Below are 24398 nucleotides of genomic sequence, written 5' to 3' on the forward strand. Positions count from 1 at the left end.
TTTAGTGTCAAGAACAACCCAGATTAGTAGGTGAAAAGAGAATTTGAAGCATTTTGAGGAATTAATTAATAACAATTGAGGGTTTATTATCTACAAAGTGATTTGTAAGAAATGCTAAATAGGTTCATCGCTTTCAAAAAACCCTATAGTTAATTTTAAAAGTTTAATATGGAAGAATTCCGTCAATTAAGTCATGGAGTATGGCAAATTCTTTACTCCCACTTTTGTGCTCAGCCTAAGACAGGTTGTGGGGAGCAAGTTGCAGGTCTCAGACACTCAACAGTGTCTATTCCCTGCCTTGGCGGCTTTCTTTGTTCTTTCCCAGCCAGAATTCTTAGTTTCTGTCTCTCACAGACTGAAGGGGTGGGGATGGAAGTGAGCTGGGGATGGTTTTTGTTCTCTGGTTTCTTTACAGAACCCCCTGCCTCTTTGGGTGAGAAGGGTCAAGAATTCTCTCCACCTCTAATGTCATTTCTAGATCACTACTCTTCCATCCTCATGTAAAAACCCACTCCCTTTTTAATTAAAAGAAAAATAATTCCAGAAGTTAACATAGTGTTATATTAGTTTCAGGGATATAGTGATTCAACAATTCTATACATTACTCAGTGCTCATCATAAGTGTACTCTTAATCCCTCTCATCTATTTCACCCATCTGCCCACCTACCTTTCCTCTGGCAACTATCAGTTTGTTTATACTTAAGAATCTGGTGGGTTTCTTTTGTTTTGGTCTTTTTTTGTTCATTTGTTTTGTTTCTTACATTCCACATATAAGTGAAATCATATGGCATTTAATCTTTCTCTGACTTCCTTCACTTAGCATCGTATTCTTTACAACCATCCATCCAGTTGAAAATGGCAAAGTTTCATTCTTTTTTCTGAGTAACTTTCCATTACATGTATTATATAATGTCTTCTTTATCCACTCATCTATAGAAGGAATCGTGGGCTGCTTCCATAATTTGGCTATTGTCAATAATGCTGCAGTAAACATAGGGGTACATAAATCTTTTAAATAGATGTTTTTGTATTCTTTGGGTAAATACTCAGTAATAGAATTACTGAATCATATGGTAGTTCTATATTTTTTTTTTTTTTAAGGAACCTCCATGCTGGCTGTACCAGTTTGTATTCCCACCAACAGTGCACAAGTGTTCTCTTTTCTCCACACCCTTGTCAACACTTGTGTTTTTGAGTTTAGCCATTCTGACAGGTGTGAGGTGGTATCTCATCTTGGCCATCTGTGTGTCTTCTTTGAAGAAATGTCTGTTCATGTCTTCTGCCCATTTTTAATTGGATCACTTGGCTTTCTGGTGTTGTTATAGAAGTTCTTTATATATTTTGGATACTAATCCTTTATTGGATATCATTTACAAATATTTTTTCCTATTCAGTAAGTTGTCTTTTAGTTTTATTTCCTTTGCAGTGCAGAAGCTTTTTATTTTGGTATCCTCTTAATAATGGAGTTTTTATGGTTTCAGTTCTCACATTTAGGTTAGAACCATTTTAGGTTGATCAATTTTGAATTTTTGTGTACAAGTGGTCCAGTTCCATTCTTTTGCATTATGGCTGTCCAATTTTCCCAGCACCATTTGTTGAGGAGACTGTTCTTTTCCCCATTGCATATTCTTGCTTCTTTTGTCAAATATTAATTGACAATGTAATCATGAGTTTATTTCTGGGCTCTCTATCCCATTATGTGCTGATTTTTGTATCAGTACCCCACTATTTTGATTACTATAGCTTTGTACTATATCTTGAAATCTGAGATTGTGATACCAGTTTTGTTCTTCTTTTTCAAGATTGTCTGGCTATTTAGGGTCTTTTGTGGTTCCATACAAACTTTAGGATTATTTGATCTAGTTCTGTGAAAAATGCTATTGGTATTTTGATAGGGATTGCATCAAATCTGTAGATTTCTTTGGGTAGTATGGACATTTTAACAGTATTTGTTCTTCCAATCCATGGGCATGCGGTATCTTTCCATTTGTTTGTGTCTTCAATTTCTTTCAATGTTACAGTTTTCGGAGTGAAGACCTTTCACCTCTTTGGTTAAGTGTATTCCTAGGTATTGTATTTTTGGTGCAACTATAAATGGCATGCATTCCTGATGTAACAACCTTCTACTCTTTCTCCTTTTTTCTACCCAGAGACTTCACGGTCATTCCTTATCTACTATGACATTAAAAGTGTCTTTCCATGGAAAGTTTTCCCATAACCTTGCCCTTCAACTTGCAACTCTCATTGCTTTAATCTCCACTCCACTTCCATAGCTATAAATACTCTGAATCCTGTCACCAGAGTGGCTTTACCTGAGAAAACTTAAGTTCAAAAACTGCTATCAACCAAAACCTCATTCTTTCAGCTCCCAATTCAGTTACTCCCTAAAGAGCAATGTTTTATTAACTAATTGTCTGTGGAGCTTCTTAAATCTGTAAATGCTGGGACCCTATCCCTTTTCACAGCGATCTTACTTCCTTAACAGCACACTCTAGCAATTTGCTCCTCAGCTGGCTTCCAAAATGGATTGGGGTGTGTGTGTGTGTATGTGCCTGTGTAGAGGACACTTGCCATTAGTCACTGTTTCCTCTTAATGAACAACTTTCAGGGTGATCAAATTATTTCTTCACATGTGACAACTTTTTGCATAGAATACATCTGAAGGTATTATTTGGGGCCTCCCCCCCCAACTAATCTATGTTCTTAAAGATATTCAGCTTTCTATATCTTTAAATATGAATAGAAAAAAATTTTGACGAAAACAAGCTATTCAGAAATAACAGTGAGCCAATTCCTCATAATCTCTTTATATACACACATGCATGCACATGTTTATTTCTCTCTCCTAATGGTCCTGTTTCTCTGGAACACTCTAATATAGAAGTTATACTTATAAAGATTATGTCTATTAATCTAAAAAAGCAACCCACAACCAAATGAGCAAAGCAGAATGAAGTAAAATGGACAACTAAATACAAATCCAATTTTTGACAAATCCAGTTTTGCTGACCACTGCTCTAAGTTAACTTTGTAAACTTTAGGGTCCACTATTTGTCATTCCACTTCTCAAATTTAAGGCAGAGATTAACTGGAAGCTATTTAACAATTCAGTTTTATTTCCACATTATCCTTAGCCTTAGGGAAAGGATCCATTAATTCTAGGTGTTCCCAAAATACGATCCTGTGCATACATTTGAGGCCAAGTAATTCAGAAACAGTTTATTCATAAAGGGTGTTTTTAAGACAGTTTCAAATAAGGTCTAACAAACTAAGTAGCCATTAAACTAAAGTAGCCAGAAATATCAGAATGGACAATAGATATGAAAATCAATACCAATCATTTATAATCAGTAAACAAAAATAAAATGCCATTAGGTATTTACTTATGTATTTGTACCTTATAGGTGTGTGAATGTCCTGTCTTCTGCCAGAGTGGAAACCATTATACCTCACCCACCATGGATTAAGCCTGAATTCTTCACATTCTTAACCATGATTATAAATAGAAGCTTTTCTAATAATTTATTGGCTTTAACATAAAAATTCCAATGACTAAATCCCAAAATAAAAATACATTTACCATCCAAAAAATTCTGTTTATATTTTTTATACAAATTTAGCCTCTTGGAGTAACTTAAAGAAGTAGATATGGTAAAATAATTTCTTAAAGTACTTTTTTGTCCAATTAAGGTGATGATATTCACAAATTTTAATACAATATCAATCATATACCAAAACTTCCTAGGCTCCTAGTAGATCAATAGCAGTCTAAATCTAGAAGATTAAAAAAAAAATTTTGTATTCATTCTAAATCAGAAAGACCATCCCTCTTCCTAACGAAGATATAAGCTACCAAATAATTTTATAGAACCTCATCTTATTTTTCATGATTAAAAAAGTCTTTTAAATGTTATCTGAGAATTCTTTTAGTTTAGGATTATAGTTATTTTTAGCTTACACACTGAAAATTCTGATAAGCACCTAGGGGGGAAAAAAATCCACAATTAGTGCAAAGCCAGCAGACAATATTTTAAGTCATTCTTTCAAGTACAACTAGAGCTAAGGTTACTAAATGCCAAATTTTATGTAAATATATAATTTCCTATCTTGCTTTTTGAAAGACAGCAAATACAAAAATAGTTTAACATCAGGTTTAATGAGGTTTATAGCATATGTATTATTAATCTTATTTTAACTGCAAAAATATTTCAGCCACATTTAGAAAAAATAATGAGAATATAACCCTATATTCTAAAGGCCATATGCAAGAATACTGATTCTTTTCCTTGTAAATAGAATACATGCTATAAAGCTTATGAAATAGTCACTTCATAGGAATGAATACATTTTTAAAACACTGGTTAATCTGTGGGGAATTCCACATTTGCCTATTTAACAAAAATGTATCCACCTTGTAAGGCTTTGGTATAGGTGATTCACAGCACTTCCATCATTTCTCTTTCTTCTTTGCCTCACTCTTCTCTAGTTCCTTTGTCTCCTCACCCTTCTCCCTTTTCATGTTTACGTTTGCTCTTTCTTCTTGATTTCTTCCCTTAGAATTATCAACTATTTTATAGTCTTCAAGGAGTGTTTGTCCCGTTTCTTTTGCAGTTTTCTTCACCATTGCTTTGATACCAATGTTGTCAATATTATAGGCAGTTACACCAACATTGATGGCAGAATCTACTGCATCATGTGTAGCTTCTCCAGCAGTATGCCCATATCTTTAAAAGAAAGGATTAGAAAAAAGTGTAATGAAATTATAAATATAAATTAAGATCTTTTGAATTAGTGTTAAATAGTCCCATGTTTAGTATGTTATTCCTGAAAGCAAAATCAAAGGTTATGTTTCAAGTTAATTAATAACTTAAAACACAGTAAAGAATAAAATCAAACTGTGCCAAGGCTGCATTTCTCCTTTAGCAAAAACTGTGAAAATAAACTCAGGCTAGCTGAGATTTATTTAATAAAGATGGTTTATGTTGAAGAATAAAATGTAAATTATAATAAAGATTATTCATCAGTCACTATTTCCCTTTTTTTAACCCACCCTTTCTGGAAATAGAGAATTTTCAATGAAGCCAACTGTAGGGCACAAAGAATCTATAGTCACTATAAATGGTTTTGAGTTCTACCTTAACTAGACTTTGGTTAGGTCTTTTATTTGTTTTATTTATTTTTTAATGAGGGATAGTGGGTAGGATAAGAGAGGTGAGAAGCAGAAGGAGAGGGAGAGGAATCTTAACCAGGCTCCATGCCCAGAGGAGAGCCCGACAGGGAGCTTGATCTCACAAACTTGAGATCATGACCTGAGCAGAAATCTAGAGTCAGATGCTTAATCAACTAAGCCACCCAGGAGCCAGAATCTGAGGTTGTCTTTTTTTTTTTTTTAATTTGACAGATAGAGATCACAAGTAGGTAGAGAGGCAGACAGAGAGAGAGGAGGAAGCAGGCCCCCTGCTGAGCAGAGAGCCCGATGTGGGGCTTGATCCCAGAACCCTGAGATCATGACCTGAGCCGAAGGCAGAGGCTTAACCCACTGAGCCACCCAGGCGCCCCTCTGAGGTTGTTTTTAAGCAAAGATTCTACAACACTTCCTCCCTCACTCCACTCTGTGGCAGACTCACTGGCCTTATGTTCTTCGAAGCCATCAAACACACATGAGCCACCTTAAGACCTCTGTACTGGCTGAAATTTGCCTAAACTATTCTCACCCTAGGTATTTACATGTCTCACTGCCTAAGCTTCTTCAAATCAGCTAATTGTCTTCTCACTATCTCACCTATTTCAACTGCCTTACTCCACATGCTCTACCCCACTGCCCATCAATCTGTCCTTAAGCTGTTCTTATTGTATAACTTACCACCTGCTACAGACTATAGAACTTAGGAACTCCCATTGTTTTTGCTTTGCTTATTGTCTTGCCAGAATAGAAACCCTATTAGAAAAAGGACTCTGCCATGATCTTTAATGTATACTACGCAGTGAGAACACTGCCTGTCATTCAATATTTGTTGAATGAATAGATTTAATTCCTGCCCTATCCACACACAGTTTCTAGTACATCAAAATGTATAGCAAAGTGCTTGGGAAATTATAAAAGCACTATACAAAAGTAGTCCTTATTGACAATTACCAATATCTGTGCTTAATACTGTTTCTATAAGAAAATACAAGTTAAAGGGCTACACAAAGATACTAAAAATTATCCCACTGCTGTTTCTCTTTACCCTTTTCAAAGTACCAGGTTTTTTCTTGCCTAGCAACAACCAACAAAAAGGCAACATTTTACATTTTTCTCCAGGACACACTGAAATTTCCTAGGTGATTTGTGACCTGTATCTGGACATTTTATACTAATATTGGATCTGTCTTTGAATTCCCAAGTCCTCTATTACCATTACTCTGGCCTGGAACAGTGGATTGTGATCCTACTAGCTTGCTCATGCTTTTTTTTTTTTTCAATCTCAGTGCTAGAAGTGTGAATCTTATTATGTTCCTGAATGAGGATTCCATTCATTCCTGTGTCTCATGTTAATAATTAGAACCAGAGGATGACAGAATCTACAGTTTGTCAAACTGTATAGCTATACATTCTTTTTAAAAAAGATTTATTATTTATTTAAGACAAAGCACATGTGCTTCGGGGAAGAGGCAGATGGAAAGAGGAGAGAGAATCCCAAAGCAGATTCCTCAATGAGTGCAGAGCCATAGGGCTCAATACCAGGACCCCAAAATCATGACCTGAGCCAAAATCAAGGGTCAGATGCTTCACCCAGGAGACCCCATACCACTCTTGATTGGGGCTTTCTCACAGTTACCAGACATCAAAGCTTCCTTAACAGCCACCTGCCAGTACCTGTTGCTTTGCAGTCCCTCGACATTCCACAGCACTTGCTGATTTTGCAGAAGACATGGAACCTTCTCACTGTCAATCAAGCCCCCAAAAATACTATCATCAGGTGGCAATGGCTAAAGCTAAATGAGAAGAAAGAGGTGGCAGCAGTTTCAGCACTGGAAGAGTGAGCTTAACTCTTGGTTGAACAGGTTTCTCTTAGAGCTTTTCTTTTCCACGTCTGTGTGAGCTATAAGGAAGTGACATGGTTAACCTAAGAATTTGGCCGTATCATTGTTTGTGAATATAGGAAATCCTCCAGATTCAGGACCTTCCACTTCCCTATTCTACTGATGCATTCTGATACCTCTAACTGCACTCATATTTTTATATGAAACACAATTCTAAAGGCTACATTATTAGTAGTAATGTGCTAAAAAGGAGTCTGTGTTGATACACTAAGGTTTTGTTTTCCCATGCTATCTCCATTTCAGCAGCAATTCCTGTTAATTTGGTTAACAGTACCAAACTAGGAGTCAAAAAACTACATTTTAATACCAATTGTGCCCCAAACTAATCATATGATGTTGGTGAGGTCTCAACCTCTTTACATTTCATCAATTATTACTTCATTTAATAAAATGAAATGTCTAGGTTAAGGCACTTTGAAAATTCCATTATACAATATGTGTAATTATTTTTAAAGACCCTATAAAATGGCTTTTAAGCAATTGTGTTTATTTACTTTAATATATCCTCATCTATCACTTCTGCTTCCTAGTATGCCTTAGAACCAGTATTTCTGGCAGGAATCTGTTCTTCTCTTCCTTGATAAGTAACTGCTCAGTTCTTTTCTTCATTCAAACTATACCGTAGATTCAGACTACACTGCTAAAAACTAAAAAGCCTATTTCTGGTAAAAAGACGTTTATTTTTTATTTCTTTTTAAAAAGTTTAATTATAGCTTATTAGATTTTATATGCCAAGTAACACTACCAATTGAAGAGAATTAAAAATGAATATAAAGTATGCTCTAAATAAGTCAATGAGACTTAATATACAATTTAAATGAGACTTTTCAGAAATTTCTCCAGAAAAAATTCTCCAGCACGTTCAGTAATGTCTACAAAGAAAACAAATTGGCATTGATTCTAGATTTCATTAATTATAACAAAATTTCAGTCATAACAAATTTCTAGCAAATCTGCCTAAAATTCAATTTACTTTACATGCAACCTTCAAAAATATTCTTGGAAATATTAATCTTAAATATTTGAATTAGAAACAGCATCTTCTTAGTCTATCCATCCAAGGCAGGTGGGTTGTGGCCAATTTAAGAAGGACCTTATAAGTGAAGCTGAGGAATTTAAACTTTATCTTGAAACTAATGGGAATGGCACAACCAAATTTACGTTTTAGATACCTAAGTCAGGTTGCATTGTGAATTGTAAGGGTGTAAGAGGGAGACAGAGGAACCAGTAAGGAAACAAGCTATAAGATGGATGAGAAATGATGAATCTCTATTCTATAGTAGTGATCACGAGACTGGAGAGGAAAAGATAAATATAAAAAACAGGATTTAGTGAATGAACAGCTGTAGGGTGATGCAGTTGGGATTCATGAAGCTTAAAGTTTAAAACAAAAATTAACTGGAAACATAGATTTGAGAGGTTGTAACTATAGACACCAGTATAAATAATATCCACAAAGAACAGAAAAAGACTGAGCAAAGAGTGAAACCTTAGAACCAATATTTAATGAATGTATATGGAAGACAACAACCCTGAGAAGTAGTCTGATAAGACAAAATTGAACTGTGAGTTAAATGAGAATACTGTTAAAATTTGTGGACAGCTGACCCACTAATCTTAACAAGCAGTAAGTCATTGAGCAAGATCAATCAGAAGGAGAGGCTACAGTGAGCATGTGATTAGACTTTATTCATGAAAAATGAAGGAAAATATCTAAGACATTAAAAAGACATGTCTTTCAAATCTAAAGATAACATTAAATGGAACTCTGGCTAATATGATATATACTAAATCTGAAGCCAAACTGGAAGACAGACTTAATGATGAGTCAAAATCAACAATAAGAAATTAAGCAAATGTAAACACAAAGTTCTTAGTTTTAGGTGCATGTATCAACTGTCCAAAAATAAGACGAAGGCCCAGATTTTAAATAAAAGGTTCATTTCTTTAAAAAGCCCAAGTTTGATATGGGTCAATGAAGTAACAGCTACTAAAAAGATACACTCTTTGTGTTGTATGCCCTATTTCTCAAATGCTAAATATGACCAAATGAGGGAGGCAAATCCCACTGTATTCTATCTGGTCACAATACATAACACTACATTCAATTCTGGGTTCCATTTTGAGAAGAACACTGGTAAATGAAGGATTTGGAAACCATACTATATATGGAATTAAAGGAACAGGGAGTATTTCGAAGTTAAGAAAAGGTTAAGTGGAACACATGATGATAATCTTTAAATACTTATATAGTTACCATATGAAAAAGAGAAGACTGATCTTATAGAACTCCTGAATCGATGCTATACAGAACTGGTTTTGGGTAATATGACATCTGCCAAAAAAAATTACCATCAATGAATTTGAATTTGCCCCTTCACCTAGTGCAAATTTAAGGGGAATTTTAATTAAAATTCATTAAACAAACCAATAAAATACTGTATCTTGAAAAGGTAAATTCCTTATAGAAAAACAATTTTACTAAGCTTATTCTTCTGAAAAATGGAGAACACATTTTATCTTAGAATAAGATAAAATTTTAATAAGGGGAAAACAAGAATGGATCTAACTTTCTGAATTTATATGATTTTCCTCTAAACTATTTGTTTAATTTTTTAAAGTTTATTTAGTTTTTTTTTTAGTAATCTCTATTGCCCAGCGTGGGGCTTGAACATAGGACCTCAAGATCAAGAGTCACACCCTCTTTTTTTTTTAAAGATTTTATTTATTTATTTGACAGAGAGAGATCACAAGTAGGCAGAGAGGCAAGCAGAGAGAGAGGAAGGGAAGCAGGATCCCCGCTGAGCAGAGAGCCGATGTGGGACTCGATCCCAGGACCCTGGGATCATGACCTGAGCCGAAGGCAGCGGCTCAACCCACTGAGCCACCCAGGCGCCCCTGGAGTCACACCCTCTTTTGACAGAGCCAGCCAGGCACCCCATCCTCTAAACAATTTCAAATGGGGGAAAAAAAAGGAGCTTAAAGCTGAAACTTAGAAGCTATGTAGAAGAGTGAGGAATTATTTAGTAGATACCATGCTGCAATTAAATACAGTAGATTTGAAGTTACTTATTTTTATTGTTCCTGTATGTCTTCATGATCCTAAATTTAAAGACAAAAGTATTAATGTAACTGACAAAAACAGTCTTAATGAACAGTTCCTACATATTTACCTAAAACTTTTAAGAATATAAATAATTATACAGCTCTTTAGATAAACCACTCATAATCAATGAACATAATCTTTAATCATAAAACCATGAAAGGAGGGGCAGGATGGCAGAGAAGTAGGAGACCCTGTTTCAACCAGTCTCCTAAAGTAAGCTAAGTATCTACCAGAACACTCTGAACACCCATGAAATCAGCCTGAGATGTAAGATTGTACACTTCTAGATCTCTACAGGGGCAGAAGATATCAGTGGAGAGGTAATGGGAGTGGGAACACTTGGACAGATATTGGAGAATAAACAGAAGGGGGAGGGAGCCACCAGAAGCAAACCATTTGAAAGTAATACCCCAATACGAAAGTGCCCTGTGATTGGGGACCAGCATTAACTTGGAGACTGGTTAAAAGCACTCAAAAAGAGCAAAAGATCTTAAGGGGCAACTGGTGGAACTGGGCAGTTAGGGGCACAGACCTAAGCCCAGGATCCTAGGGTGGTTACCACCAGCAACCACTCAAGCCAGAGAGAGTCCGGCAAGGGAGTCCAGTCCGTGGTCCCTGAGCCTGTGGCTTTCCGCGGCTTGTATCACCTCTCCGGCTGGGTGGACCCCCGCCCGCGCCTCAGGGAGTCCGGTGTAGGCTCCAGCCTGCAGTCTCTGGGCTGGCAGCCGATTACAACCTGTGTGGCCGCGGGGTGTGCAGCCTGTGCCTGAGAGAACCCAGGGCAGTCTCAGGTCAGGGTCCCTTGACCGGCAGCATTACAAGACCTGCGCCTCTGCCTGGTGCAAGTGCGTCAGTTGTGGGCGTGGGCCCCACACAGCGGTACCAGTAATGGCAGCAACCTGGGTTTGGGCTTGCCTGGACCAATATCACGGTTTTAGTGGCACAGGGGTGCAGAAACAAGCGGGGGCCTCGGGTGACCACCAATAACAGTGGCTGGGAGTGCGTACCACCTGTGGGGAGCTGTGGTGTTCAGCGGAGTTTGCATGGGGGGCGTCTGTGTGTTCCAGAAGCAGTCTGAAGCTTCTCTCTGAGGCAGAGGTCTGGGTGTGGACAGTTTGCTTTCCACTAAACCTCTGAAAAGCCACAAAAGCCACAAAAAGCCGCCAAAGAACAAAACCTCCAGAGAACAAAAGCCTGAAAAACCCGTTTCCACAGAGCCAATCCCCTAATAGGGGGCAGGGTGACTCAGCCCAAGCAGGACCCTCCCCAAGAAGATAAGCCAAAAGAACAAGAGGATAACCACCACAGAGTCCCCATAAAAATGTAAAACCCCAACATCAGGGGAAAACAATATATTAATCTCCTGATATTGCCCCAAAACCTGTATATCTCATAGATAACAACTTTTTTTTTCTTTTTTAAAAATTCGTTCTTATGATTCTTATTCTTTTAATTTTTTTAGCCTACTTTCCATTATGACTAGAGGTTTAATGCAACGTATTCCATAATAGCTTTTTAACTGGAACTTTTTTCATACCTGTATTTATATACCTGTATAATATATCTGTAATTTTTTCTTTTCTTTTTTTTTAATACATATAGATATAAGCTTTAATATAATCTTTTTTTCCCTATTCAACGCCACCCCTATATATAAACCAGTTTCAATTTCCCTGTATCTCTGGAAAGTTGAGTCCTTTAACAAAAATAACAAGATTCACACAGGAAGAACTGAAATAACCTTCCTTGCCCACATCGAGAGTTTATAACCATCTTCCCATCTTATTCTTCTGTTAGTGTTTCTGTGTATTTGTTTTTGTACTATATAAATCTTATTCTTGGGGTTCATTTTGGCTGGGTGTTTCTTTTTTTTCCTCTTGTCTTTTACTTTTGTTGGTCTTTTTGTTTGTTTGTTTTGTTCATGTACCTTATAAATCTTACTTTTGAGGTGCATTTTGGCAGGGTTTTCTTTTTTTTTTCTCTCTTTTTTCTTTCTTTTTGGTGGTGACTTCTAATTGCTCCAAAACTTTCCAGGGTGCACCTTGCCTAGAATATGGTTGATATATTCAGCTATACATCCCCTCAACCACTTCTCACCAAAATGACTAGGAGGAGGAACACTCAACAGAGGAAAAATCAGAGACTGTGCCCTCTGCCACAATCTACTGGATAAGGACATAAACAGTATGTTGGAAAGGGAATTAAGGGTAACAATTATCCAGGCAATGGCTGGCTTGGAGGAAACCATTAGTGGCAACATAGAAACTCTAAGGGTGGAAGTGAGGGCTGATCTGGCAGTACTAAAAAATGCTATCAGTGAGTTCAATCTAATCTAAATACTCTAACACCTAGAGTAACCAAGGCAAAAGATTGAATTAGTGATCTAGAAGACAAACTGACAGAAAGGAAGGATCCGGAGGAGGCCTGGAACAAACAGCTTAGAAGCCATGAAAACAGAATTAGGGGGAAAAATGAGACCATGAAACATTCCAATGTCACAATTATTGGGATGCCTAACAAATTACTGGGATGCCTAACAAATTTCCCTAGTCTGGGGAATGGAACAAGTGTTTCTGTCCTAGAGGCAGAAAGGATACCCCCCAAGACCAACAAATCTAGAAAGACCTCCAGACACATAACTATGAAATTCACAAATCATAATTTTAGAAACGGGGTCCTAAGGGCAGCTAAGGGGAAGAGATTCCTTACATACAGAAGAAGGTCCACTAGAATAACATCAGACCTGTCCACACAAACCTGGCAAGCCAGAAAGGGCTGGCAAGACATATTCAGGGCACTAAATGAGAAGAACATGCAGCCAAGAATACTTTATCCAGCAAGGCTGACATTCGAAATGGATGGAGAGATAAAGAGCTTCCAAGACCAGCAAGGTTTGAAAGAGTATGTGACCATCAAGCCAGCACTACAAGAAATACTGGTTGGAGGGGGGTCCATAAAAGAGGAAAGAACCCAAGAGTGACATAGAACAGAAATTTACAGAAACAACCTATAGAAACAAGAAACTGACAGAAACAGGCAACATGATGTCAATAAAAACTTATCTTTCAATAATCATTCTCAATATGAACAGCCTAAATGCTTCCATAAAACAGCACAGGGTTGCAGACTGGATAAAATGACAGTATCTGTCCATATGCTCGCTACAAGAGACAATTTGGGACCTAAAGATACATCCAGACTGAGAGTGAAGGGATGGAAAACCATCTTTCATTCCAACAGGCCTCAAAGGAAAGCTGGGGTAGCAATTCTCATATCAGATAAATTAGATTTTAAGCTAAAGACTGTAGTCAGATATACAGAAGGACACCACATCATTTTTAACGAGTCTATCCACAGGAAGATCTAACAATTCTAAGTATTTATGCCCCCAATAAGGGAGCAGCCAACTACATAAGCCAACTGTTAATCAAAATAAAGAGTCCTACTGATATGAACATATTAATTGTAGGGGATCTTAACACGCCATTGTCAGCAATAGACAGATCATCTAAGCAGAAAATCAATAAAGAACCAAGAGCTTTGAATGACACATTGGACTAGATGGACCTCAAAGATATATACAGAACATTCCACCCTAAAACAACAGAATACTCATTCTTCTCAAGCGCACATGGAACTTTCTTCAGAATAGACCACATACTGGGTCACAAATCAGGGCTCAACCGATACTAAAAGACTGAGATTATTCCCTGCACATTCTCAGACCACAATGCTTTGGAACTGGAACTCAACCATAAGAAAAAGGTTAGAAGGAATACAAACACTTGGTAGCTAAAGATCATCCTGCTCAAGAATGTTTGGATCAACCAGGAAATCAAAGAAGAACTTAAACAATTCATGGAAACCAATGAGAATGAAGACACATTGGTCCAAAACTTACGGGATACAGCAAAGGCAGTCCTATGGGGGAAACACATAGCCATCCAAGCCTTACTCAAAAAAATTGAAAAACCCTGAATATGCCAACTCTCTTTACACCTTAAAGAACTGGAAAATCAACAAGAAATTAAGCCAACCCCACGCACAAGAAAGGAAATAATTAAGCTCAGAGCTGAGATCAATGAGTTAGAAACTAGAGATACAGCAGAACACATCAACGAAACTAGAAGCTGATTCTTGGAAAGAATTAATAAGATTGATAAACCACTAGCCAAACTAATCCAAAAGAAAAGAGAGAGGAACCAAATTAATAAAATTATGAATGAAAGGGGAGAGATCACGACTAACACCAAGGAAATAGAAACAATCATCAGAAATTATTATCAACAGCTATATGCCAATAAGTTAAGCAACCTAGAAGAAATGGATGCATTCCTGGAAACCTATACACTTCCAAGACTGAAACAGGAAGAAACTGACAACCTGAATAGACCAATATCTAGTAATGAGATTGAAGCAGTTGATCAAAAACCTCCCAAAAAACAAGAGCCCAGGACCTGATGGATTCCCTGAGAAATCCTACCAAGCATTCAAAGAAGAAATAATACCTATTCTCCTGAACCTGTTTCAAAAAAATAGAAACAGAAGGAAAACTTCCAGACTCTTCCTATGAAGCAGCATTACCCTGATCCCCAAACCAGGCAAAGAGCCCATTAAAAAGGAGAATTTCAGCCCAGTATTCCTGATGAATATGGACACCAAGATTCTCAACAAGATCCTAGCTAATAGGATCCAACAACTGTACATTAAAAAGATTACCCACCATGACCAGGTGGGATTTATCCCTGGGATGCAAGGGTGGTTCCACATTCACAAGTCAATCAATGTAATAGAACAAATCAATAAGAGAATAGAGAAGAATCACTTGGTCCTCTCAATTGATGCAGAAAAAGCATTTAACAAAATACAGCATCCGTTCCTGATTAAAACTCTTCAAAGCATAGGGATAGAGGGAACATTTCTCAACTTCCTAAAATCTATCTATGAAAAACCCACAGTGAATATTATTCCCAATGGGGAAAAGCTGGCAGCCTTCCCTTTGAGATCAGGAACACGACAAGGATGACTACTCCTGCCACTGCTGCTCAACATAGTACTAGAAGTCCCAGCCACAGCAATCAAACAACAAAAAGAAATAAAAGGTATTCAAATAGGCAAAGAAGAAGTCAAACTCTCTTCAAAGATGACATGATACTTTATATGGAAGCCCAAAAGACTCCACCCCCAAACTACTAGAACTCATACAGCAATTCAGTAGTGTGGCAGGATACAAAATCAATGTACAGAAATCGATTGCTTTCTTATACCCTAAAAATGAAATTATAGAAATGGAAATTAGAGAATCAATTCCATTTACTATAGCACCAAGAACCATAGATACCTTGGAATAAACCTAACCAAAGAGGTAAATGATCTGTACTCGAGGAACTACAGAACACTCATGAAAGAAACTGAAGAAGACACAAAAAGATGGAAAAGCATTCCATGCTCATGGATCGGAAGAATAAACATTGTTAAAATGTCTATACTGCCCAGAGCAATCTATACTTTCAATGCCATCCCGAACAAAATTCCATCAGCATTTTTCAAAGTACTGGAACAAACAATCCTGAAATTTGTATGGAACCAGAAAAGACCCCAGATTGCTAAGGAAATGTTGAAAAAGAAAAACAAAACTGGGGGCATCATGTTGCCTGATTTCAGGCTTTACTACAAAGCTGTGATCACCAAGACAGCATGGTACTGGCACAAAACAGACACACAGAGCAGTGAAACAGAGTAGAGAGTCCAGATATGGGCCTGCAACTCTATGCTAAAATAATCTTTGATAAAGCAGGAAAAGATATCTAGTTGAAAAAAAGGCATTCTCTTCAATAAATGGTGCTGGGAAAATTGGACAGCCATGTATAGAAGAATGAAACTCGACCATTCTCTTACACCATATACAAAGATAAGCTCGAAATGGATAAAAGACCTCAATGTGAGACAGGAATCTATTAAAATCCTAGAGAACACAGGCAGTAACCTCTTCGACATCGGTCACAGCAACTTCTTTCAAGACATGTCTCCAAAGGCAAAGGAAACAAAAGTGAAAATGAACTTTTGGGACTTCATCAAGATCAAAAGCTTCTGCACAGCAAAGGAAATAGTCAACAAAACAAAGAGGCAACCCACAGAATGGGAGAAGATATTTGCAAATGACACTGCAGTCAAAGGGCTGATATCTAAGATCTATAAAGAACTCCTCAAATTCAACACTCAAAAAACAGATAATCACATCAAAAAATGGGCAGAAGACATGAACAGACACTTCTCCAAAGAAGTCATACAAATGGCTAACAGACATATGAAAAAATGTTCATCATCATTAGCCATCAGGGAGATTCAAATCAAAACCACATTGAGACACCACCTTACACCAGTTAGGATGGCCAAAATTAACAAGACAAGAAACAACAAGTGTTGGAGAGGATGTGGAGAAAGGGGAACCCTCTTACACTGTTGGTGGGAAGGCAAGTTGGTGCAGCCACTTAGGAAAACAGTGTGAGATTCCTTAAGAAATTAAAAGTAGAGCTACCCTATGATCCTGCAATTGCACTACTGGGTATTTACTCCAAAGATACAGATGCAGTGAAAAGGGCCATCTGTACCCCAATGTTTATAGCAGCAATGGCCACAGTTGTCAAACTGTGGAAAGAGCCAAGATGCCCTTCAACAGACAAATGGATAAAGAAGATATGGTTCATATATACAATAGAATATTATGCCTCCATCAGAAAGGATGAACACCCAACTTTTGTATCAACATGGATGGGTCTAGAGAAGATTATGCTGAGTGAAGTAAGTCAAGCAGAGAGAGTCAATTATCATATGGTTTCACTTACTTGTGGAGAGTAAGGAATAACATGGAGGACATTAGAAGAAGGAAAGGAAAAGTGAATTGGGGGAAGTTGGAGGAGGAGACGAACCATGTGAGACTGTGGACTCTGAGAGACAAACTGAGGGTTTTGCAAGGGAAGGGGGTGGGGGGATGGGTGAGCCTGGTGGGAGGTATTGAGGAGGGCATATATTGCATGGAGCACTGGGTGTGATACATAAACAATGAATCTTGGAACACTGAAAAAATAAACTAAAATTAAATAAATAAGTAAATAAATAAAAATAGGTATTTGTAGGTATAAAAAATAAATAAATAAATCCATGAAAGGTATAAATAATATACTTCTCTAACACAATCTGCTTTTAAATATGCCTAAATGAAAAGATAATCTTCTGTATTGGCTTTCAACACCACAAATCAGATAAGGAAGTATATATAATACATTTGTTTTTCTCCTAGGCATAATGCATATAATTATGGCAGATTCAAAACAACTTGGGAGAATAACTTATAGTCAATAAGAATACAAATTTTATTACACTATCATCAGTTGGACTAGAAAAGAAACACAAATGCTTATGCTATCAAATACTTTTTCAAAGTGTAAAATCATAAATATAAAAATATAGATTACATTTACATTCAGAAATGTAAATTTATGTAAATAAATCAGAACTAAATTAAATGAATAACTAGCTCTTCCATTTCTTCAGTGATAAATATTAAGTTATTACTGGTGTGATACTTGTAGTTTCTTCATTTAAAAGACAATTTCTACTTCTGGGCCAGATTATTCATAAGTGAGGAAACAGTATTACAAAACCCTTTACATCCCCACTGCACATCATATCTTTCCAAGTTTCTAATTAAATTATTACTAAGACCAAAGTAGATTTATAGTTAGAAATATAAACCTACTTAACTAAATTCTCACCTGTTTTTTCACTCCACAAATCTTTGGAGTAAAGGATAAAAAGAACAGCAATACATACCATAATAAAAATAAATTAGCTCAGCACCACTGTTAAAAAGTGTCCTTTTCATCATATTAAGGTCTCCTTACTAAGGACCAAAAATACAGTATCTACACAAAACCTTGCTAACCTTTAATAAAGCTCTACTTAATTGTACTTAGATAAGCATTTTTTTTTTTTTAATAAAGTAGGAAATAGGCAAAGCTGCTGGAAGCATTTACTACTTTCTAACATGACTGCCTAACAATTTAGGCAACAAATGATACTGATAATCTAAAAATAATTCACTTTTGGCCAAAAAGGCACAGCTGATTTTCTTGGACTCTTGCAACAAAAGAAAAAACTATTTTTCTAATTACGATTTATCCACCAAAATAACCTCAGAGTCACAACACAAAGAATACTAGAGATCAAGGTTAAAAGTACCCAGAGGTAGAAAGCTGGAAGACTTGTTTTTTTTATTTCCACAAAAAGAATTTCAGATCTATTCTATATTTTCTTGCCAAATCTTTTGATCAAGATGTTATGTTGCTTTGATTCAAAAGATATGCATGCTCCAGTTGGAGATCAAATCAACTCAGTCTGGAAACTAAGTTAGTTTTTCCTAAGCCACTAGTAATTTACTATAGTGGGAGAGAATGTAAATGCATGATAGATCGTGATTTCTAACTCTAGATACTAAACTTGCACAGAAGTCCCATCAAGCACAGGGTTGGTCCAGTACTGTTCTTCACAATGCATGACACAGAGAGACCTGGCTTACATCCCAGTTCTACCACTTACTAGGGATATAATCTTCAACAAGGTTATTTAACAGCTCTATGCTTTGGCTTCCTCATTTGTAAAATGGAGATAATAGTGTTAAAGATTAGAGGCGCCTGGATGGCTCGGTGGGTTAAGTGTCTGACTCTTGATTTTGGCTGGGGTCATGACCTCAGGTTTGTGAGATGGAGCCCCACATTGGACTCTGCACTGGGCACAAAGCCTGCTTAAGATTCTCTCTCTCTCTCTCTCTCTCCCTCTGCTCTTCCCCCACCCTTCTTTCTCTCCCTTTCTCTCAAAAAAAAAAAAAAAAATAGTATTGAAGATTAAATACATATATTAAAAAGCACTGAACACAAATGTCTGATACGTAAGTATGATCTGAAATGTTGTGAGTAGATAATTAAAACAAATAACTGAGAGTTGAGAATACCATGAATATTACTTTTTGGTTTCTAAATAAAAATTTAATATTAGACTTTAAACTAATTCAAAGCTAAGAAAGGAACTCGGGTCCTTCATACTAGATTTATTTTTTAGACCTAGATTCCTCAAGGACTTATAAAGAATAAAGAGCTAAAATCAGATGATCCTGTTTTAAGTATCACCTTTAACACTTATCAGATTAGCCTGGGCAGATCTCTCTATGTTTGCTCACATTTTAATATAGGAAATAGGTAACATACCATCTGTCCATTCCAATAAGAATGAATAATGGTAGAGTCAAATAAGATGTGGCAATATTTAACATTCTTTGTATATAGAAGGGGCTAACGTTAACAAGGTACAACAGATTAATTAAAATTCAAGTTTTTCCCATCAAAACTACTGGCAAACATCACCCATCACAAGAACGTGCAGTTAATAAGGTATTCAGAAACTACAGGATTCTTTTTCATTAAGCTTACTCATTGCATGAATGATGAACAAATATAACCATTAGTAATATAAGGCAAAGTCACATATTTCTATTAATTTGTCAAAAATATTAAGAAAAACAGAGTAAAAAAACTGTTTTATTAGATATTCAATAATGGCACAGTCATTTTAACTGTCCTGAATTTTTGTAAATGTTAGAACAGATTTATTCATTAAAACGATAAAACTCAACTTACTTGTATCTGACAGTTTGTACAGTTTCTGCTGAAACATTGTTAACAATACATTTGGCTGCACATTCCAATCCCTGCCAGACAGTTGAAAATCCTGCAAATATATTTAGAAGTAAGTAAAACTACAGCAAAACAAATGGACCTTCCTAGTTAAATTTATGGTTCTTTGTTACCTTGAACACTACTTGCAGCTACAACCATAGCACCATCCAAGGTAGACTTCCCATTTCTGTCTTTTTTAAGAGATTCTGGAACAAGTTTGCTTCCATGCTTCTTGACGTGTGGAGCTAGTTCCTTCCCAACACAATTTGCTACAGTGCAAACTCCGTCAACTAATGAAACCATAAAAAAGGGGAAACACTTAGAAAAAATGTATTCTTTCCTTCATTTTACCACTTTTTAGCAAAATTCTTACATGAGCATCTAAAGTTGTTTTATTGCATAATTTAGCATTTCTATATAAGGATGAGAACCAAGGCTGGCCAGTTTTTAAACAAAGGTTATTATTTGGTTTAAAGATACGTTTGCAGAACCTAATGATAAAACTTTGCCTCTTAAACATAATGTTCTTTTTGGCAATTTGCTTAAAAAAAAAACCAAGACTGCTGCAATACAAGACTTGTAGGTCAATCTTTCATGTTTTCCAGCTATGTGTACTTCTGTTTTCTCCACATTGACAAATATTTCACTGAAATAGTAATAAAGTATTTAAGTCTATATAAAAGTAAACAAGCCAAAATCTGATTGGAAGAACACTGAATACCAAAAAGATAATCTTACTAAATCTAATGATAATTCATTAAGGAGTTATATGGCCATCTTAAAATACCAAACTTTAGATCTATGATTCTCAAGGAAGATGAAGAGACATATTACTTGGGAAGGCTGACATCAGAATCACCGAATCAGCTTAATTCAAACAATACATCCCTCCCACCCCACCCCAACTAAGACACAGTGAGTTGTCCTTAAAAGAACGTGTCATATTCAAGGATAGCAAATACATTCAGAGCCATTCCTTTTCAAAGGCATGGACACTCCTCTTTCTGACACATCAAAATAATTCTTTAACCAATGTTCCTCAAACTAATATGCAAATAACAATCACCTAGAGATCTTGTTTCTGAATCAGTAATGTGTACCAAGTATTTGAAATATTTCTAGGGCTCTCAGACAGGTTGATGTTGTTGCTATAGATCCCACTATGAGTAGCAAGACGATACTGCTTTGTCCTAATCCTTTACTCTTAAGGTTAAACCATCTAAATGAACATTTAGATTAACCTGAATTAAGAGATCATTTTTAATTTAACTGAAAGAAGTAAAGTCCTCCAAAGTTACTTTACCCAGGAACTGACTGACTTTTGCTGCTCCTCCTGTAGCCTGCTTTGCTATATAAAGTCCCTTGGTCACAGCAGGACTAACTTCCACTGGTTTTTCTTCTGGTTGAATCCGTTCACGGAGTTTAGAAGCACCTTTCTGGATTGCTTTGCCGGTAAATTCAGCACCTTTGACCAAACCCCAGCTCACCCAGGAAGCACCTTTTTATACGAAAATTAAGAAGTCCACAATATTAGAGCTGATTATACCTATAAACCCTTTAATAAATCAAAGGAAAAAACCCAAGGAATTCAATGTTCAGATCCTAAACACACCATAAACTTTTAAGCCAACTTTACAATTGTAATTTTCTGCCTGGAATACACTTTTTCTAAGTAAATTTATCTTTCAGTACTTAGGTCACAAAACACTCAGTAACATAGTTCTGTATTACTCTGCTGCTACTACAACTTGTAGGTTATCTCTCTATACGTTATTTATCACACTATTATTACTATTGTTAGGGACTAATTTTGGGTTTTGGTGCCAATAACACAGTATTTGGCTTGAGGACCCAGGCTTCCTTGTTCTTGCCTTAGTCCAGGTACCACTTTCCCTCTATGAAGTGCTGAGGGGTTTAGACACAAATGATGCAAATTAGAAACCAATAAACCTGCTAGATCTCGAACATCAAGGCAGAACTCTTGCTTGCTTGCTTTAGACAAAAGGCACAAGGCAGGGGTCCTGTTCCTCCCTCAATCCCAAACCCAAATCTGATGATCTCCACACCTTTTAATTTATAACATAAACCTGAATGACAAAGAGAGAAGAATACTCAATACATAAGAAGAAAACGGGAAGCCTAGATGGTTTAGCCATTTCTCATGAGAGTAGTTCCAGCCCTTTGGTTTTGCTCAATGTTTCTTAGAGCATACACGAAAAATGAGACTGTCAACAGAAAGCAGGATAGCATAGACTTCTCTAGTGAAAAGTCCCTGTGTACACTTGAGGAAAGAAGAAGTGGGAAGAGATGGAAAAAGCAAGGAAAAATCCCCAGGAGAATATTTTCCCCTAAGAGGAAGAAGAAGGTGTTACCTTGCCTTGGAGAGCTTACAATTTTAAATATTTCCTTTTTGGCTATACCCTGAAGAAAGCAGCTTTTAAAGCTAGACATATAAAATACCTAAGTATATTCTCCAAAGGTCTGTGGCATGGTTTTTATGTAATTACTCTGGCCTGTGAGTGAGTAGGCATGCAGTGACATGTGAAAAGCCTGTTTATTTAAAATATGAACAATGAAAAATAAAAATAAATAAAAAACAATGAAATAAAGTTGCCAAGTGGTAACTGATTAGAAAAACTGTTGTGTTTTTCTTCCTGTTTTAGTCAACATGTCCACCTCTAGCTCAAACACTACCCCGCTGTCCTCCCCTGCAGGAGGACCAGGTCTCAAACCCAGACAAGTATCTTCCAGCAAGGAATTCCCATAACAATGAAGGGACTGAAGACCTCTATTAAAAATATACATAAGGTGTTTGCAGTTAACTTACAGGTTGAAAAGATTTAAGAAGTAAAAAACTGGCTGAACTTGAAGAAGGAAGACTGAGAAATCATAAATGACAATGAAGCAAAGGAATGCTTAAGTAGACTATACTCCTACAATAAAATAAACAAGAGTCCATTGATGACTAAGAATAAATGGAAATTAGATAAGTGAAAAGTCATAAGATTCAGAAAGAGAAATACTAGATGCAAATTATAAAGAAGTTATCACCACGGAAGAGTGTATAATAGAGATAATACTTTAAAACCTAAGATATTACAATAGAAGATCAGGAAATGTAGTGTTTTACTGGTAGCTATTAAGATCTTTTAAATGGCGTGTGTAGATCCAGATACAGATTTATTCTATCCATATTCATCTTATATGCAACCATTTAATAGCATGCCATCCAGGCAATGGATGTATATTGAATAAATGAGAAATTGCCAGATGACTTAAAATGATCTCATTCAAATCTAACCCAATGTGGCTGGTGCTCTTATCAGTCTATTGTTGATGATCCCTCTACCTCTTCCCAAATGAGCTTATTAAAATGTCCATCTAAAATGTTTGGCAGTTGCCTTCTTAAAAGTGTAATTCTAGCCTTTCAAGCCAATATGCTACACAGGTAAACTTTAAGCAGTAACTTCATGTTTTTTCACTTTTTATATTCACAAAACACCGTACTGTAACTTTTACTGATCTTTACTGATCTTCAGACACTAGATAGGAACAAACCATGGGATAAACTGAATAAGCTCTTTAGATCCCTGATTACTTATCTTTGTATAGAGCCTGCATGAGTCAGGTAGAAACTGTCTCCGGACAGATCAGATCACTTTCCCTGGAGTAAATCTTGAATATTTTCTGCCACTTTTTTTTATTACCTGTACCTTAAGTATTTGATGAGCTAGTTGGTTTTCATTCTACCTATTAAAAAGCACATAAAGAGGTATGTACTCTGAGTGGCAGTTAAATAATTTTAACGTAACCAACTATTAGGGCTATTGCTAGAACTGAGGAGATAAGAAGAAAAGAAAAGAGTTACAAAAGCCTACTAAAGTCTCAAGTAGTAAAGCAGGCCCCTAAGTGTTATCAGAGTGTGATTTTTGCTCATTTTCAAATGATGCACTGCTCAGAGTTTTTCTGAAATCTCTAAAGAGATCTGTCCCCAGAATTAGCGGATTCTAAGGGTACTCTGCTCTTTGAATAGAACCAATACATGCAATCTGTGTGGTACTTAGGAGGCCTAAGACTTAGTGGCATAGAGGGGTGCCTGGGTGGCTCAGTCGTTAAGTGTCTGCTTTTGGCTCAAGTCATGATCCCAGAGTCCTAGGATCGAGCCCTGCATTGGGCTCCCTGCTCAACAAGAAGACTGCTTCTCCTCTCCCACTCTCCCGGCTTGTGTTCCTTCTCTCACTGTCTCTCTGTCAAATAAATAAATAAAATCTTAAAAAAAAAAAAAGACTTAGTGGCATACAATACTTTCCAAAGGTAGCCAAACAGTATCACTGTTCATGTTCTTTCAACATGACCTTGACATTCCTCCCATTGAGATGTGGGGTAGGTCTATGTCACATCCCCTTAAATCTGTTATCTTCTTGTAGTGAGAGATACTGGAAACTTCCAAGAATTTGTTAGAAAGGGTATGTGG

At 36.5% G+C, this 24398-nt stretch overlaps 1 protein-coding gene across 2 annotated transcripts in view; it reads right to left on the reverse strand.

Annotated features, from left to right (window-relative positions):
- Positions 1-3598: 3598 nt before the first annotated feature.
- The window catches only part of LOC111158546 (spartin), a 36808-nt gene continuing 16008 nt past the window's right edge, over positions 3599-24398 (reverse strand). For both annotated transcript variants that reach the window (XM_022520642.1, XM_022520641.1), the window contains exons 6-9: positions 21228-21422; positions 20056-20214; positions 19886-19976; positions 3599-4725 (exon numbers count right to left, since the gene is read on the reverse strand). In XM_022520642.1, the coding sequence (XP_022376350.1) occupies positions 4452-4725; positions 19886-19976; positions 20056-20214; positions 21228-21422 (719 nt within the window). In that variant the 3' untranslated portion in view covers positions 3599-4451. The remainder of the gene's footprint in view (positions 4726-19885; positions 19977-20055; positions 20215-21227; positions 21423-24398) is intronic.

Source organism: Enhydra lutris, unplaced genomic scaffold (genome assembly GCF_002288905.1).
Source record: "Enhydra lutris kenyoni isolate GAN:26980312 unplaced genomic scaffold, ASM228890v2 scaffoldscaffold60, whole genome shotgun sequence".
Lineage (NCBI taxonomy): Eukaryota > Metazoa > Chordata > Mammalia > Carnivora > Mustelidae > Enhydra > Enhydra lutris.